This window comes from Cricetulus griseus, chromosome 4, assembly GCF_003668045.3.
Source record: "Cricetulus griseus strain 17A/GY chromosome 4, alternate assembly CriGri-PICRH-1.0, whole genome shotgun sequence".
NCBI classification, from domain to species: domain Eukaryota; kingdom Metazoa; phylum Chordata; class Mammalia; order Rodentia; family Cricetidae; genus Cricetulus; species Cricetulus griseus.
The window spans coordinates 613653-632935 of record NC_048597.1 but is presented as its reverse complement, the minus strand read 5'-3'; the positions used below and the strand labels follow the sequence as shown (position 1 = coordinate 632935).

General features: G+C 45.6%; 1 protein-coding gene across 2 annotated transcripts in view; it reads left to right on the top strand.

Moving 5' to 3' along the window:
* Bace2 (beta-secretase 2) overlaps window positions 1–19283 on the top strand; it is a 78816-nt gene that overhangs the window by 35488 nt on the left and 24045 nt on the right. For both annotated transcript variants that reach the window (XM_035444497.1, XM_027415710.2), the window contains exons 2-3: window positions 6407–6495; window positions 15637–15853. In XM_035444497.1, coding sequence (XP_035300388.1) covers window positions 6407–6495; window positions 15637–15853 — 306 coding nt within the window. The remainder of the gene's footprint in view (window positions 1–6406; window positions 6496–15636; window positions 15854–19283) is intronic.

Here is a 19283-nt window from a genome sequence, read left to right as displayed (position 1 = left end):
TTTGCTCCAGTTTTACCCTTAAGCTGGCAGAGAGTGGATCTACTCTCAAGCAGCCACCTTGAAGATAGACAATGTGATCTAGTGGCAGGTGTCTAAAGCAAGTCGTGCAACTTACAACAAAGTGAATGGGAGACCTGGAACACATTTTCCTAACAGCCTGAGGTTTGGGGGTACTGAGCAGAGGCCAAAGAGGCAGGAATGGCCCTTCTCAGGAGAGCTTCTCTCTCAGAGAAGGAAGGTCTGCCTACACCTGACTTTGGTTGTCTGGATTCCAGCACTGTAAGAATGAGCATACACTGTTTCATGCCACCAGTTTCTGGGAAGTTGTTATGGCTGCTGGTGGAAATTTAAGCCCCATGACTTAGGAAAATTGAACCAAACCTGACTGTATTAAGATGCATCAATAATGCTATAGAGCTTTGCAGCCCGAGGGAAGAATTTTTCAGGTATCCAAAGAGGAAGAGAAAACCACTGTGTAATGAGGGAAAGTAAGAGGGGCCTTGGATTTCTCATCAGATGCTGGGTGTTGAAAGACACTGGAAAGAAATCCATTAAGTGAGAATTCCATAAAAGTCACCAAGGTCTACAAAATTCAGGCAAACCATTGTTCCAGTGTGAAGACCTCAGTGAGGCATCTGGGAATGTGGAAGTGCCTGGAGAAGATGATGTCCATCCTGGGGTACAGGCTGAGCTCCCCTGAGAGGATCTCAGGACATAGCATAGAGTTGGGTGAACAGAGTTTGGACCCAGGGCTGGCAGGAGGTGATGAACTTACTACCTTATAGGATGCCTCAGCCATTGTGGGAAATACAGTTCTGGAAAGCAAACCCCCAGCCAGTAAGATGACTCTGCACTGGTAATAGTTCCTGTTGCCAAGCATGAGAACCTGAATTCAATCCCTGGTATCCACATGATGGGAGAAGAGAAGCAAACCTCACAAGGAAGAGAGTCTTGGTCAACACTCTGTTGCTGTGAAGAGACACATGACCACAGCAACTCTTTTGGTTTTTTGAGACAGGGTTTCTCTGTGTAGCTTTGGAGCCTATCCTGGCACTCACTCTGGAGACCAGGCTGGCCTCGAACTCACAGAGATCCGCCTGCCTCTGCCTCCCAAGTGCTGGGATTAAAGGTGTGCACCACCAATGCCCGGCAACCACAGTAACTCTTATAGAAGAAAGCATTTAATTAGGGCTGGCTTATAGTTCAGAGGTTCAGTCCATTGTCATTGAGGAAGAAAGCATGGTTGCCTGCAGGCAGACATGGTGCTAGAGAGTAGCTGAGAGCTCTGCATCTGGATCCACAGGCAGCAGGCAATGAGAGAAAGAGAGACGAGGCCTGGCTTGAGCATTTGAAACCCCAAAGTCCACCCCCAGTGACACACTTCCTCCAACAAGGCCACAACTACTCTAACAAGGTCATGCCTCCTAATCCCTGTCAATTAGCACCACTTCCTAATAGCCAGTCCTTCAAATCTATAAACTTACAGGGGCCATTCCTATTCAAACCAACACAAAATGTATGTGTACACACACACACACACACACACACACACACACGAGCATATGATAGATTTATATGGCTAGAGATATATGGCATGATATACTACTGGCTTTGAAGTTAAGAGTGCTCACTACTCATCCAGAGGACCTAAATTTAGTTCCTAGCACCCATGTCAGGTAGCTCGCAACAGCTCCAGGGGATCCAATACCATGTGGGTACCTACACACATGTATACATGCATACACACACACACACACACACACACACACACACACACACACACAATTATTTTTTAATGCAGGACTAAGGAGATGGCTAGGTTGATAAAGTCCCATGCAGACATGAGGACCTAAGTTTGGATCTGTCACACCCACATAAAATTCTGGGCACAGTAGTGCACATTTATAACTCCAGCCCTTGGAAGGTGGGTAGTGGAAACAGGCAATCCCTGGAGCTGATTACTCAGTCAGCCTAGCTAAATCAAGGCACTCCAGATTCAGTGAGAGACCCTGTCCCAAAAACTAAAGCAGAAAACAATTGAGGAAGGCGCAAAAGATCAACCTCTGGTCTACACACACACACACACACACACACACACACACACACGTTCACATATATATGTTGGGTTGACCACACACAGACTTGTCATTATTCCACAAACAATATACCTATTTTCATAGGATTTACATTGTGCTAGATACTTCAAATAAGCCAGAGGTCATTTGAAGTATTTGTGGTCAGGTGTGGTGGTGGATGCCTTTTTATCTCAGCATTCAGGAGGCAGAGGCAGGTGGATTTCTATGAGTTTGGAACCAACCTGGTTTACATCGTGAGTGAGTTCCAGGCCAGTCAGGGCTACAAAGTAAGACCCTGTTTCTAAATAAATAAATAATAAATGAACAAATGTAAACAAAGTATATGGGATTATGTATGTAGGTCACAGGCCAGTTATACAGCATTTTATTTCAAGATTTGAACCTTTGTGAACTTTTGATACCTACAGAGGGTCTTGAACCACGTGCCTCAGATGCCAGGGACTGACTGTAGATGGATATTTATTTGGTGGCCATTGTATGTTTATGAGACACTCAGATACAATCCATATTGTAGCTTCAGAACTTGGGGCTGGCGAACACCAGCTTTTGGCTTGAATTGGATTTCATGAGCACACATCTATTTCATATTCTTTTCGATCTGAAGTCAATCCAAACAATCCTGTAGAGCTGAGAGAAAGAAACCAGCATCCCCAAAGCCATCCCTGCAGAGTTTGAGCTCGACAGCTTTCTATGCTTAGACTATTTCCATGGCCTGTGTGCTTATTTTTCTGTCTATGTCACCTCTGTACCAAGGGCAAAGTTAGTGTCTTCAGCTGAGAGTAAATTAACTGTCTATTCAGTGACTACTTTGTGCCTGGCTCTTTTCTGTGCATTGGAAACATAATGTGTGTGTGTGTGGGGGCCAAAAGTCCTTGTCATTGAGAGAAAGCCCTGAGAGGAAAGGCCAATGAGAATGTCAGGATGGAGTGAGTCACAGAGCTAGAGAGAAGCTGATTGGGTAAGAGCACATTTGGGGTCACACTGGCTGGCCTCTAACATTGATTCTGCTACTACCCTCATATAACTGAGAAGGGCAGCCTCTCTGTACCTCAGTTTCCCCGTCTGTGGCATGAGGGTGATGATGGCACAGTCCCCAGAGGGTGAACATGTTATTGTAGTGCACTGGATACTCGGTGGATATTATGGAACATCTTTGCATCTCTATCAGGGTAGAAGTGACCAGTAGTGCCACAGGAGCAGGAATGGGGAAAAGGAACAGGTGGTGCTTGCAGGGACAGGGATGGAAGCTCAAAGGGTGGTCAGGGCCACATCATTAAAAAGGTGTCAGCAACATGTCTTGGGAGAAGCAGTGTGATGTCACACGCATAACACAGGACCCTGGTTTCCCAGGACAACCGGTGGTCAGAAGGGCTCGAGTGGCACGAGGTAAGGTTTACTGAAGACCAGATTGGTATTCATCATGGGACTTACATTGAAGAAAGATGGAAGAGCAGAGAACTGACAAGCTCTGACTGAACAGGCCAGAGGTCATCTTGCTGGGAGCAGACTGAGGAAGAAGGTGGGGAGATCAGTTAGGAAAAGGCAAGAGGTGTCAATGACATGGGCCCCCATGTTCTCCATGGAGGTGGTACAAAGTGGGCAGAGGTGCCATGTGGAACCAGAAGGTGGATCCAATAGGACCTGGTGATGGGTGGAATGTGGGGAGGGAGAATTGAAGGGTTTGCCCTGAGCAAATGTTATAGGACTATGTTAACTGAGATGGCAAAGTCCTATGAATCTTGTAGATTCTTTTCTGGTTGAATATTTTTCTTTCCTGGATTCTACCACACAGTACCACAACTATGTGGCTTAAAACACCAGGAGTTTGTTCTGAGTTCAAGAGATTAGAAATCTGAGATGAAGTTGTTGTTGACAAGGCCACTGGTTCTGAGGTTAAGGACAGATCTGCTTTGCCTCTTCTAGCTCCTGGTCTACCCTGCCTCTGTTGTCACATGGCAGCCCCTGTGCCGCTGTCTTCATGAGAGTTTTCCTCTCACAGAGAATGCCGATCAGGCTGCTTTAGGTCCCTACCTAATGATTTCCTCTTAACTTGATCACCTCTGACCCATTTATAAACATTGTTCCTCTCACAGGGACAGGGGTTTAGACCTAACAGCAGTGGATGAGAGAAATCCAGGTAGATATGTTGGACAGGTAAACCCCAAGCCCAGGGGCAGGTAAGCCTGGGGTCATCAGCACACTGCAAGCAGGTGACAATTCTTCATGGTCCCTGAGGGCCATTGCCAGCAGACTTGGAAGAATGCCAGACAGTGAAGCAGAGAGAGGGGCAGTAGGAGGAAAACCCAGCAAGGGTGGCATCCTGGGGTCCAGAGATAGAATGTTCTGGGCCTCGCCAAGCTGAGGGTTCTGGCAGAAGTAAAATTGTTGATGAGTGGTCTTGGATTAAACACTCACCGGCTTGGCCAGTCGGTGGTGGCACACACCTTTAATCCCAGCACTTGGGAGGCAGAGGCAGGCGGATCTCTGTGAGTTCGAGCCCGGCCTGGTTTACAGACCGAGTGCCAGGACAGGCTCCAAAGCAATACAGAGAAACCTGTCTCGAAAAGCCAAACAAACAAACAAACAAAAAAACAGAACAAAACAACGACAAAAATACCTCACCTGCCTAATAGCACTTTCTGTAGTTTAACTCCAGTGTTCAAACCTTTAAGACTTTAACTACTTATTTCATGCTTGTTTCTAAAGTCTGTGTTTAATCATTAAACAGCTGGTCCATGTCTGCACAGAGGATAGATGCTAGGTGTGAAAGGGTGTATAATATACTCCACCCCCTGGGGACCCATGTTTACTGGACAGATGAGTCAAACAATGGATTTACAGGGCAACAGCTGCATGTCATTAGCCACCGGGTAATTGCCAATTAGATAGCATCCCACACCCACTAGATGGCTGAAACAAAAAAGACCAGGACCATCAACTTTTACAGGGACATGGAGAACATGAGCCCAGTGGACCATGTCTCAGTGCCATGGGGGTACAGATCCTGCATCTAGGCTTAGGAACTATTCCCATGGCTTTTTTTTTTTTTTTAGTTAAAGGCATCTACCTTTGACCCAGCAGGTTTCATTCCCAAGAGAAATAGAAACACATTCACAAAAAGACAGGAATGTCCAGGCAGCCTTATCTAATAGCCTGAAGCTAGAGGTACGCCAACTGTCCATCAGGAGAAGCAGAGGCAAGTGATGGTATGCAGCCTGGTGGTAGAAAGAAAAGAGCAGATAGTCCACAACATGTATGGATCTCAAAAGCAGCTCAGCCAAAAGAGAAGAAAACCACGTGATTATCGAATGTCGAAGAACAGATGAAACCCACCTGTTCCAATAGAAGACAGAGAGTGGCATCTCCCAAGAAGAGGGAAAGGAGAACAAATGGGACTTGTAGGGATAATTAGAGTTTTAGGGATATCTTGGGTTGAGTGTAGATCCTGCCCAAACCCACCGTTAGACCTTTGGCTTGAGATTTTGTTTGTTAGAGACGGGGTCTCACTGTGTAGTCCAGGCTAGCTTCCAACCCACCATCCTCCCTCTCTGACCTCTGTAGTGCTGGGATTGCAGACATCCACCACCACTGCCTCTTCATTTCTCCAATTGATTTACTAAAGCTGAAAAAGAGATACTTGTTCACTAGAGCCAAAGCTCAGTGGCTAACAGAACTGGCTGCTCTTGCAGAGAACCCAGGTTCAGTTCCCAGCACTGACCATGTAGTTCCCAACCATCTGTAACTCCAGTTCCAGGGCCTCTGATGCCTCTTCTTCCACCAGCATGTTTGCCAACATACATGCAGGCAAAGCAACCATGAAATGAAAATAGATTCTAGTAAGGAGATACTGTGATGAGTGTCTTTGGGGACTCAGCAGGGAGAGGATGGAGGAAAGACCAATAGTGAGGGAGGTCCCTGGGGAACAGAGACCATGGTGAATCTGATACTCCAAGAAATATTTGGAAAAGCAAGTATTTCCCAGCTAGGGATGAACCTGAGCAAAATCCCATGGGAGACTAAGGAACTGGCTGTGTTAGCAAGCATTAGTGACTCGAAATCTCTCCACCCCTTGTTTAACAGACCTGTTTGGAACAGGCTCCTGTGTATCTGAGGCAAATTCCACTTGGCTCCGCTGTGGCAGCATCCTCTGAGCTGTGTCGGGTTTTTCAGATCATATTATATGTCATTTTCTAACATTTCTCCCTCAGTCAGTGGGGAGATTGGTTTTTGCCAATCAATAAAGGGTTGTGCTTGGTGTGTCTTCAAATAACTTGAAACTTTCCATTTCTTTTCTCCTTAAAAAACAAAAGCTACAGATTCTTGTGGACACTGGAAGCAGTAACTTCGCTGTGGCCGGTGCCCCACATTCCTACGTAGACTCCTACTTTGACTCAGAGAGGTGAGTGGTTTATCCTCAGTTTCAGTGGCTGGCCTTGGGGGTGTGTCTTGGATTGCATCTTTGAGAATGTATTAGAATGAAACAGCCAGAAGACCATTCTCATTTCAAGGGAGCTGTGCACATGGTTGCATATTTGTGTATTTGTACATGTGTGTGTGTTTGCATGCACTTGTGTGCTCGTATGTGTAAATGAATGCACACAATACATGCACTTCTTGTCCCGGGGAATCTGTATCAGGTTCCCCCTGATAACCTTGGGGAAATTTCCTTGTGGAATTTCAAGTGTAATATGTTCCTTGGTTATACAAGAGCTGCATTTCACAGTGTGGGAAAGTAGTGCAGAGTGAGCCCACCCACATGTATCCCACCCATAGCATATCAGGCTCTACTCAGGTGCTGGGAATATCAGTGTCTCCTGTTTGCACAGCTAGAGAGGGCAGTGACAACCTGTGCTGGGTGGCACCTCATAGCACCTTAGTATAATACTGCCAGTCCCTCCCTCAAGAAACATAGAGCCTCTGTATGACTCTACATAGTGATAAAATATCAGATTGACATTCAGGCACAACACCTGGCCAGTGATTATTTTGGACTGAAGACATGCCCAAAAGTTATTGTTATACTGTGAGCATGTGTGTGGAGTGGGTGGAGTATCTGTGTGTGTGCCAGTGGGGTTGGGTTATGTGTGTGCCAGCAGGTTGGGTTCTGGAAGTTTTGCTGTTTTGTCCTGGTCCCACTAGTGGTTCACCCAGGCCTCTGTCTCTATACAGCCCCCACCCACTCCCATCATACCCTCTGGACTGCTGCCCTGGAGTAGGATAGACCTCTCATGTTTAAGCCTATAACCTGGGAGATGAAGGAGCAAGGAGTCTTCTGAATTCCAGCTTCCAGAACTTAGCCCTTGCAACAAATGCCTTGTAATGTTCCTACATGAAATCAAAGACCTTATAGCTACCACATGCATAATTCTTACGAGGCTAAGATAGTGCAGGTGCTACATATTTGATCCAAAACATGAAATACTCCCAAGTATGAAATGCTTTGAATACCCACATGATCCTGCAAGGAGCAAGTTCCACTACTGACCTCAGGCCAGTCACAACATACATATTCCAAAACTACTGTATTCAGTGACCTTCAGGCCATGTTTGTAATGTGTGTGTGTGTGTGTGTGTGTGTGTGTGACACAAATGTACCAAAACTACTGTATACAGTGACCTTCAGGCCACCTTTGTAAAGTGTGTGTGTGTGTGTGTGTGTGTGTGTGTGAGAGAGAGAGAGAGAGAGAGAGAGAGAGAGAGAGAGAGAGAGAGAGAGAGAGAGAGATATGAAGCTTTCATTTACGTTCAGGTCTTCTTCCCCAAGTATCTCATTATAAATATTTAAACATTTCAGAAAAACTTAATTTGAAATATTAATTACTTCTGGTCTCAAGTATTGGAGGGACACTCCACCAAGCCTGAGGGGCAGGAATGCATGCAGTGGAATGAGTAAAGTACTCAGGACATCCTATGAGCATATCCAGTGAGAGGAACACAGAGGACGCTGGAGGCTGTACACCAGTGTGGATGTGGGCCCAATGTGAGACAGACCCAGTGTAGGCCATCGAGGCAACTGGCTTAGGCCAGTTACCTGCTTATCTTGGGTAGTTGATGGGATTTTCTAAAATGAAGAAGAACCTTCATGAGCTGAAAACTACAGTGTCAACTGCCTTCCATTAGTGCATTGGTTAATGTTCCGATACATGTTAACCCTGCCTATGATACATACTTAGGCTGAAATGATAAAGGGAGGTTCCCCTGTCTCATACAAATAGCTTTCCACCCACATGCATATAGGGAGCTTGAGGAAGCTCTGTGGCAGGTGGATGGCTCTGGATTTTTTAAAGAGATGTGCTGCCTCTTCTAGGATTGTACCATTCTTGGCACTGACCTGCCAGTAGTCCAAAACAGAGCATATCCATTCCCCTTGCAGACCAGGAAGTCCCAGCTCACAAATCTGAAACAGGTAAGCCCTCCCAGCAGTGTGGTAATTCTTTCCTTATCTCACATCGGATGGTGTAAGATCCACAGGAAGGAAGCTGTAAAGCTGGGACTAGCATGAGTCAGGATGATATGGACATATAGGTGCATATGGTACCTGTAAAGGCAATGTCCAGCCCGGAGGCAACTATCTGGCATCCCCTTGGCAGCCTCATTCTCGGCTCCATCAGGGCCAAAGTGCACCCAGGCATCTTTTGACAAGACCATGCAGTTTTGGAAATGTTCCACGGTAAATAAAAGTCACTGTTGCTGATGCTGTGTTCTCTACCACTCAGTGTTAATTAGTCAACTTTAGATAGCTTTCTCACCGACCTCCTACTGTGTTTGTTGTTAGGATGAACCCTGGTTCTCAGGCTCCAATAGGTCTCAATCTCTCTCTCTCTCTCTCTCTCTCTCTCTCTCTCTCTCTCTCTCTCTCTCTCTCTCTCTTTCTCTTTCTCTCTGCTTTGCGTTCCTCCTTCAGGTGAACTTTGTGCCTCTAGCCAGGTGTGTGGGAGGTGGCCCAAAATTTCCCTTTATCCTGTGCAGTAAGCTGGGCTTCTCAGGCCTGCCTTCATCTGAGTCAATAGGAACTCCTGGGCTTTCCACTGTTGCTGTGACCCTTCAGCCTTCCTTCCTGCTAAGCCCACAAAAGAACAGAGACACCCCCTCAGCCCTGCCACCTCAGATCTATTTCCCCTGCTTTTAAGTAAATAAAAGAGGAACAGCAGAACACACCCAGGTCTAGGAAAGCAAGACTTCCCTCTGTGCTCGTCTTTGCCATTTCTGCCTTCTCCTTGGCGAGGACTGTTGAGATTGGAGGAAACTTGTTTGTGCTTAGAGTCAGCGGAGACATAATTATTATAAAGAATATTTGCTCTCCATGTAAATTATCATTTGTCTAGTACTTTTGCTGATGTTGGCCATGGTAAGGTTTTTCAACTGTTGTATCTGATGGAAGCCAGACAACAGTCTCTTTCCTTCTGGATCTCTGACAAAGGTGCCTTTGTGGAGAGGTGGGCCCCTGCCCTACAATGTTTGAGTATCGACTTGGCCCTCTGATTTCTTTGTTATAATAAGGCTTCTGGTTGTGCATGGAAGCCTCTGATTCAAGCCCCCAGTCTTTCAGATGTTCAGGTTTTGTACTTCCTGAAGCATTGTGCAATAATTGGAGATTTGGCTCCAGGTTCTTTGAGAAGATCTCTTTGATTTATGGAAGATGATGGACCACTGTGAGTCATTTGTGTGACTTGTCCCCATCATGAGCCCTCTTTGCCATTGCTGAATGCCCTGGTGTCTAACTATGCAGCAAGAGGGAAAGGGCTACATTTTTTTTTCAAATGCATTTTCTTTTCAGCCAATAAAATGGCCTCTGTCAGTCTGGCTTGGAGAAAGATGGAATATGCACCTCATTTAACCCTCTGTCATTCAGGAGTCTAAGCATGCTTGTCTATTAATGTTACCATGCTCCTGCACTTGCTCCATCTGGGACAAAACCCACAGAAACACTTAAGTGATGAACCAATTCATTTTATTCAAGGATGCCTATACGTGAGATTAGGGAGCAAAAGGGCTACCTGGTAATGTCTTTAAGGAGGTCAGAGACACACAGATGTCTCTCCATGCTGTAGGCAACAGTTCTTTTTCTTGGTTGCTCAGATAACTTTTCAAGACTGTCTGTAGTTGACTTGTCCATCAGGAGCTGGCTTCCTTGGAGCCTGAGGGCTTGAACCAGCAGGACAGGCTCAAGGTTCCCATCCATTCAGCTCTGGTCACTTCTGAAATCATTGACAAGTCACAAGGTCCAAATCACTAAGCCCACTGATGCCAAACTCAGCAGTGTGCACTGAAGTCTTGTGAAGAAGCCTGTAGGATCCTTGGCATTCCCTGGGTGGGGTGACTTGGTAGAGCCAGAGCTGACCCAAGGACTTGCCCTTGAATTCAGCAATTCCACCTCTCTGTGTTGTCTAGAAACAATGGTGGCTTTCTCTTGAAACACGATGGCCTGAAGTTCCATTCTTGGCTTCAACTGATCTTTCTTTTAGTCCTGCTTTCCCTGGACTCTCTGATCAGAGGCAGAATGTCTTCCAAATCTTGTTCAAATTGTTTTTATTGCTGTGAGCAGACTCATTCCTGGCCACCCACATCCCTGACTGTTTGCCATGCCTGAGCATCTGGATTGGAGGCCTTGCAAATGAGAAGCCCATCCAGGGTTTTCCCTTGATGTGATTAATGTGAAAAGCAAGTGAGAGCAGAAATCCAGAGTCAGAAAAGTAGGATGTTAGCAAATCAAGATGAGGAGATCACTTTAAAGTGAGGTGCTCAAGGTGATATGCTAATAACCTTCGGGCTGCTCATGGTGCTTCCCAGGCCTCCTCCTACTCTTTCAGATTCCCTAAAGGAGCCCCAAGAGGGAGCGCTTACAATTAGAGTTTTCCTACATCCTCTCGGAAAATGTTTTCTACAGGGGTGGTCACTGATCATGTGGAGCTGTTTAAATTAATTAGTGCTAAATGAAAGGAAATAAAAGTTCAGCATTCTGGCACCATCACATTCCAGTAGCCACATGTGGCTTCCATAATGGGCGAGAGAGACGCGGAACAGCACCATCATCAGAGCAGGTTCTGGTGGACAGTGCCAGTCCAGATCATAGCACTGGACTGTGTAGAAGCCTGCTGACCAGGGACCTAAAACAAGACCTTGTGCCTCTTCCTCCACAGTCGAGTTACCCACATCAGGAATTGTTACCCCCCCTTTTGAGAGGCAGTCAGACTTTAAGTTTAGGGTACTCAGTGGTGCCATCCTATAGGTGTATTTTCTAGAACAACCTTGAGTTTTCTACTGGTAGCTCGTAGATTGGAGAAAGCCAGGAAGCCCTTTGATAATTACACTAATTGTGGCTGTTTGTTGCACACTGGTTGGAAGCCAGGATTTTGTTCTAAATTTGTCACAGATTAACCTTTCCAGTCTGCATAGGTAGTCTCAGGAGGTACAGTTCTGGCTTATCCTGGAATATTAGGGAACTGAAGCAGACAATTCAATAGCTTGTACCAAAATAATACAGCTAGTGAGTGAGTGAGCTCGTATGTGGAGTGTGGTACTGTGAGTCCTACTGCCTTTTTGTTCTCTGCAAATGGCATGGTATGGTCCAGACCTATCCATGTAAGGCATAACAGGAAACCCAAAAACGTGTCATGTGGTATGGTGTGGCTCAGGTTCTTATTCTAAGGAACATGCTGAGCCTAGATGAGATGAAAATAAAATGTCATTCAAAGCCCAGCTTGGGGAAGTGACCGGGGAAAATAGCTGATCTGCTAGTTAGCTCAAAGGGTCCACAACTGTAGACAGTGGGCCAAATTAACTGAATGCTGGTTTTATAAATAAAGTTTTATTGGGGCACAGCCACATACATTTGCTTCTATATAGTCTATGGCCATTCTCTTGATACAGCACCACAGCCCGGCACCTGCTGCAGTGATTATAAGGTGAGCAAATCTGAGGACATGCCTTTGTAGACCCCTCATAGAAAAGGTGTGGTGACTCCAGTGTTCAGTCGTTCTGCCATTGTTTCTGAACTTGACCTGTTTGTCAAATGATTTAAGACTTCAGCCTTTGTTTTCCTTGCTGCCTTTCACCACAGACGTGTTTGTTTCCTCCTGTGTGCCTGAGCTTGCATCAGCACTATACTTGCCATTTGGTCCGCCCTCAAAAACTCATGCCCCAAAGGTCTTACTGAGAACACCACATAGGCAAGTATTGGGGTGTTACCAGGGTCTCAGCCTGCCCGTGTCTACGACCATTTTTCTTTCCCTGTCTGCCCATTCTTGGGAGGTTTGTATTACTTTTCTCATGACTATGGCAAAATGCCTGACAGTACTAAAAGAAGGAAGGCGTTAGGAAGACTTCAACCACTACTGACTGCACTGGGTGCAAACTGCAGTTCTCAAAACCGTATACTTCTATTCTTCCTTTAGTCAGTTTGTCATGGTGATGGAGCCATGCTGCTGGCTGATTCACACCAGGATGGATGGTTTCCTCTCGGGGAAGAGGTCAGTAAGAGGCTCCCAACCATGTTGAAGTTAACATGATGAACAGAATGCAAACAAACTAGATCTGGAAGAAATAAAGCCCCTTGTAGATGTAGACTTAAGATGAGAGTGGAGAAGGCATGGGTGACTGGCAGTGCATTCCAAAGGCCAGGTTAATATCTTCAGCTTGGTCATTTTTTTTTTTTTTTTTGCTTCATTCATACCAGAGGGGCCTCCCCAAGTTGCTAATCAGACCTGAAACACTGTGCATGCTGCAAAGGAGGCTCTGACTTTAGAAAAGCAGCTTAAATAACAGTGCAATTTAAAAAAGAAAATGTGTAACTTTCTTTTGATGACCATGTAAAGATGTCTTTTCTTGAAGTTTCTCATGCCTATGAATATTTTAAGCACAAATGGACTACTAAGCAAAGCATGTGATTTTTTTTTTTAAGATCCTAACAACCTGGTATAACAATGCTGGTTTTTCAGTTATGTGTAGTGCACCAAGGAGAATGACTGTGTTTCATTTTTTTTTTAAATAGCTTCTGTACCTTTAAATTTTCATAGCTAGACAGCCAGTGCTTCAGTCTGTATTTGGAATACATATATATTTTTTCTGTGAATTATCCTGAAAGTTTTAAACATAAATGACCTCATAGTTGTTTTTTTTTTAAAGAAGTTTATTTACCTAAAATGTGCTAGTAGCTTCTTGCCCACACGCAAAGCAATGAAATTCTCAAAAACTTTAATGTTGACATTTGACTAAAGGATGGAAACTCTCTATTTTAAGGACACATGCGCCATCAGTTGGAAATAGTACAATAAAAGAAAGGAGAGAGCATTGAAAATATTTGCTATTGTAGTACTTTTATAAAATATGGTAGAAATTGCTCCCTGTAATTTTTTTAAATTAAAGAGTCAATTATGATTCTAGAAAAAAGGAAGATTTATTTTGTATCACAATGTGAGAATATAGTCTGCTTTACTGTCTTTAATTTGCTGGGATGAAATCTGTGGACAAAAGCAACTTGAAGGAGGGAGAAAGGGTTTTTTAGTTCACAGTCACCGTAGGAAGGTTAGGCGGCAGGTAGGAAGGTTAGGCGGCAGGTAGGAAGGTTAGGCGGCAGGAGCGTGAAGTAACTGGTCACACACATCCTATCCACAGTCAGAAAGAGAACAATACATGCTTGCTTCACCTTCTCAATCTGTATAATCCAAGATTCCCCTGTTCAAGGACTGGCCTCACCCACAATGGGTGTGTCTTCCCACCTCAGTTAATTTAAAGTAATCAATCTACTTATAGGCATTCAGAGAGGTCCGCCTCCCATGTGTGATTCTAGATCTGTCAAGTTGACAGTTGACACCCACCATCACATAATCCATCCTGGTGGGGAAGCCAGGGCAGCAGGAACATGAGGCAGCTGGTCACATTGCAACTGTAGGCGGGAAGCAGAGACAGATGAATGCTGGTGTTCATGTTTCTTCCGTAATCCTTTTTATTCTCTGGGACCCCCAGCCCATGGGATAGCGTCACCCACATTTGGAGTGTTTTTTCCAGCCTCGATTACACCTCTTTAGAAAACATCTCACAGATGGAGCTGTGTGTCCTAGGTGATCCCAAGCCTGGCCCTATGGACAGTGCAGATTAACGGACACAGTTGTGTACACAGTGTTTACTTCATTTCTCTCTCTTGTTACATTCTTTCCTTGATTATAAAAGGTATTTGTGCAGATAACAGAGATGTATTAACTTGAGGTTCTGTTGCAGAGTTAATGTTAAATTTCAGTGGAAATTTAGGCAAACAGGAGTCTTAGGAAATGCTTGGTGATTTGTCACTCCATTAGGAATTTGTGGGAACCTGGTTTGAATGCTCACCATCTTCCTTGGGTCTCTTCCCATACCCTACAGAATTTCCAGACTAATACAGTGTAAGAATGACCTTTCATGGTTAGAGATTCCAGAGCCTGGCACCGGGGTCCTCTCTCAGACAGCCTTTTAGTCCATTGTCTCCACTAAGAGCTCCAGCAGGTGGCTACCTATCAGAGATCCTCTCCACCATCAAGTTGCTTGCTCCGACCTCACTCTGCCTTATTCCCCGGCTGTTCTGACTCACTCATTGTGGCCTGATATTTCATGTCCTCACATGTGGTCTCTCCTCACGGAGCACCTGGAGAGGGAGCACTCCCACCCACCTCTCCATTGCCTGACTGTGCTTCTGTGATCCTAACTCAGTACCTCTTACTCTCAGGGCTACACACATGCAAGGCTCTAGGTTACACCACAGCATGCCATCAGTTTTGCTGACTGTATTATGATAGCAGTATCAACTTTGAGGCATTGGGGAAGGGCTGTGAGACTAGGGTACTCAGAAGAGCCTGGGCTTAGTCTTCGTCACTTCACATGGGTTACATGAATCTCAGTCCCATACTGTGAGACAAGCTAATGAAGCCTCCTGCTCTATGTTGCAGAGTGCAAGCCCAGTGACCCTGCAAAGTCAGATGGCCCAGGGTGTTCCCAGATCTGGGGTCCTTCAGAAAATGAGGTGGCTAGATGAAGCACCTGACTCAGGGGTTTGACTTAAGCATGGGAGAAGAATTCAACTCCAGGGTTACATGCCAACCCCATGACATCCCTTCCATGTGGCCTGGCAACAGTTCCCAAGTTGTCCATGCTTATGTCTTGTGAATAATGGTGCCTTGGTCAACGTGAACACCTCTTTCTACTGAGCATCACTTCCTTTAGACTGTAAAGGATCACTGTAAAACATGATGACCTATAGTGAGAAATTACCAATACAGAGTCAGGTAGAAATATAAGGGTATTTAATAGGGGAAAGCCTTACAGAGCAACCTAGCAGGCCGGCACAGCAGCAGTCTGTCCAGCCAGTACCAAAGTGAAACCGAAAGAGAAAACGCAGTCACTCTACTTCACCCTGACCACGCCCTTGCAAGCGTGGTCAGGCACACCTGTAGCCAGCCCCTAAGTAGGCATGGCTACAGCTTCCCCTACAATGACCAGCTGTACCACAGTGGTGGTTCAAAGAGCACAGGCCTATAGACAGAATACCACAAATGTTTCTTTTCTTCTGCAGATCCAGCACATACCACCCTAAGGGCTTTGATGTCACTGTGAAGTACACACAGGGAAGCTGGACTGGCATCGTTGGTGAGGATATTGTCACCATCCCCAAAGGCTTCAACAGCTCTTTCCTGGTCAACATTGCCACTATTTTTGAGTCTGAGAATTTCTTTTTGCCTGGGATTAAGTGGAATGGAATTCTCGGACTTGCTTATGCTGCCTTGGCCAAGGTAAGGCAGATATGCCTGTTCAAGTTAATCAGATGAGGTGATGAGGCTGTGAAAACTAGTCATTAAAGGTACCAGCACAGGGATCCAGGGTTATCCTGGATAACAGCCGCCTAAGAATCACATAGCTAATGAGATGAGTGTTCACACAATGAAGTTTCTAGGTATGTTTGCAGCTTAGAGTAACTTCCTTTAAGATACAATGTTAGTTTTTTGTTTGTTTATTTTGTTTTGTGTGTATACATATGTGTATATGTGTTGGGGGCTGAGCATCACACAAATGAATAGAGACCAGAGGTTGGTATTAAGTGTCTTCCTCAGTTATTCTTCACCTTATTTTTTTTTAAGACTGTCTCTCAGTGAACCTGAAACTCACCAATTCAGTTAGGCTGACTAGCCAGCAAACTCCAGGAACCCCCTGTCTCTGCCTCCCTGGTGCTGGGATTATAGGCGTGTGCCACTATATCTGGCTTTTTACTTGAGTTCTGGCTAATCAACCTCAGGGCCTCATGCTCCTGCCCTTTACCAACTGGACCATAGTTCCAGCTCGGTTTTGTTACTGTTTTGTTTATTTAATTTCTGTTTGGCTTTTTGGTTTTTTTTCTTTTTTCAGAATGTGAGTCCTGTAGATTGTGGAGTTTGCTTAGAAATGTTGATGAGGGTGGCATTAAAGGAAAACATATACATATAATTAATCTCTCGGGATCATATGAAGAAGAGGTCTATGGGTTACACTAAACCTTCAAAATGGTAGAGGTGCTCACCCAGCGCTGAGAGCACTGCTATCCTGTCACCCCAGGTGACTTCTTGGGGAGACATTATCAACTGGCATGTAATCAAATGCTCTGTGGACAGCCAGCCCCTGCAGGAATGACCAGGAGAAAATGCTGGAATGCTGAGCTTACAAAATCAGAGCCTTCCCAAGACAGGATTGGGTCATGTCCTGTGTGTGTGTTTGGATCAATCCAAAGAAATATTGGTGTGCTAGAAGAGGGTAGGCAGGGAGGATGTACCTGGGGCAGCTGCCAGAGGCAGGCAGATTCACAGAAGGGCTGTATCTGGGAGACAGGCAGGTATTATGAACTTTAGCAAAGCAGAAGGGGTCACCTGTGCTGGCCCTGCTACTGGGCACTGCTCCCTAGTTCAGTGGCTTAGGCCCAAACTAGAGTGCACCCACAGGATCCATGGACCTGTCTGGCCCAGGACAATCCAGAAAAGACTGTTCACCAGCCTGGAGAATATGTGCTCAGCTCCAGTCTGTTAACAATGGTGTGTCGGGGCAACAAAGTGGGAATTCCAAGCCCTTAAAGTCTCCTGGATAAACAGGGGTTACCAAGTGCCTGTCAGATCCTGGTCAGAGGACATCACAAGATAGCCATTCATGCAGCTTATGTCCTGTGAGGCAGACCCTGTGAGGCCCTTGTGTTCCATTTACATTTGTGGTTGCTTCAATGAAGAGGTTTAGCATCGATTGAAACACTAGCCCCAGGCCACTCTCACTCTGTTGCAGAGCCAGGACTGGCTCAAGAGCCCCTTTGTCCTTGGCACTGTGGACAGACTTCATAGATGTGAAGACTGGCATGGGACAAGGGTTCCCAAGTCCCTTCTGCTGATCGTGTGACCTTGGGTAAATCATACCTTTGATTGGAAATGAAGGATGAGATGATTTTAATGCTAATTATTCTGAAGAACAATCCTAAATTAAATGTAATTAATGATGTGTAAAGCTTCATGAGAACAGACTACTTTGGGGTTTCTGGGGAGGCATCCAGACTCTCCACATGACCCTTTTATCTTTTCATCCATGAAATCCCCAGATTACTAATGGTTAGTTTCAGGCTAGCCATTGGAGGACCTAGTAGTAGTCTCTGTAAGGAGGGAGTGGGCTGCATCTAGAAGGACCAGTCGGGTTGCCTAGGTCAAATGTCTTATTCCTGAAATAGTGTGGATGGCCAAGGACTGGGTGGTGATCCTAGTGTGGGTACCTGGTGAGTCCCAGGTCATTCTCCAAAGGGCATGCATCACAACCACTAGGGGGCATCTTATCCTGCAGATGCCGAGCTCCACGGCACACAGAAGGTAAGGATCTTGCAGGGTTGGCTGTGAACAACTCTATTTTTTTTTTAGTCCTTGTGAGATTCTGAGGCCCAGGGCCTAAGGAAAAGATGACTCATAGAATAACACCATGTCTGAGATATGCATGTGTCAGGCAGTCACAAGTCTTTCTCTGTCCCACCAGCCAGCTCCCAAATAATGACAGAGACTTCTTATTAATTATGAAAGCTCGGCCTCAGCTTAGGCCTGTTTCTAACTAGCTCTTATAACTTTAACGCATTCCTATTAATCTATGTGCTGCCATGTGGCTTGTGGCTTTTACCTCTCCCCCTGCAAGCCCTGCTTCCTCTGCGTCCAGCTGGCAACTTCCCCTTTCCTGTTTTGAGAGCTCTCTTTGTTGGGAAGTCCCGCCTGTACCTTCTGCCTAGCTATTGGCCATTTAGCTTTTTATTAAACCAATCACAGTGACATTCTTTACACAGTGTAATCAAATATCTTGCAACATCAGGCTCTTTAGATACAAAGACCTTGGGCCTCTTAAACCCCAGAACTGATCTGACAGGCAACTTTGGTCACAGTTGCTAGATAAGGCAACAAAGACCTAGTCAAACTATTCAGGACCAGTCCAAGGACTAGCCAAACATGAACCAAGTGTTCATCCTCTGCTGCCACTCAGGAAGGGGGACCAAGATTAGTCCCCACCATACCCCACCCACCCCTTGGTGAACTTTGTCTTTCAGTCCATCCAGGTATATAGCCTTTCTGCAGAGATCACATGGGGTGATAGTGCTAAGCCAAGGGTAAGGCTATAGGAGTAGAGACAGAAGGAGCAGGTAGCCAAAGGGAAATGGACTGAGCAAGTGAGGAGGCTCCTATCTCATTCATAAAGGAGCTTCAAGTTCTCAGGGCTAGTAAGCAGCTATTCCTTCAGAGTGACCATGGGCACTCGGCTGCCACAGCTGAGCATTACATTTGTCTGAGGAAACTGACAGCCCAACATGGCATGGTGCTGCATGGCCAGTAACCCCAGCTATTCTCAAGGTCAAAGCCTTGAGAGGACTGCTGAGTTGAAGAGCAACCTAGGCAGCATAGTGAAACTCTGTCTCAGATGAAAGCAAAAAACAAAACTCTGGCCACTCATGTTAGCCAGCCCTGGTGTCTCCCAGTTGTGAAAGCCAAAGTCAACTACCTTCCTTCCTAGCCCAAAGCTGTTTACAGAGCATCCTCTCCACCTTGGACACTCTTGTGAAATGGAGTTGTCCTTCAAACATGTAGCTCCATGCAGGAGAGGCACTGAGCAATCCTACAGTGAGTCTGCAATCCTACAGTGGAGAGTATCCTGATTGTTGAAGCCAGTGATGGCTCGAGTACCAGGGGC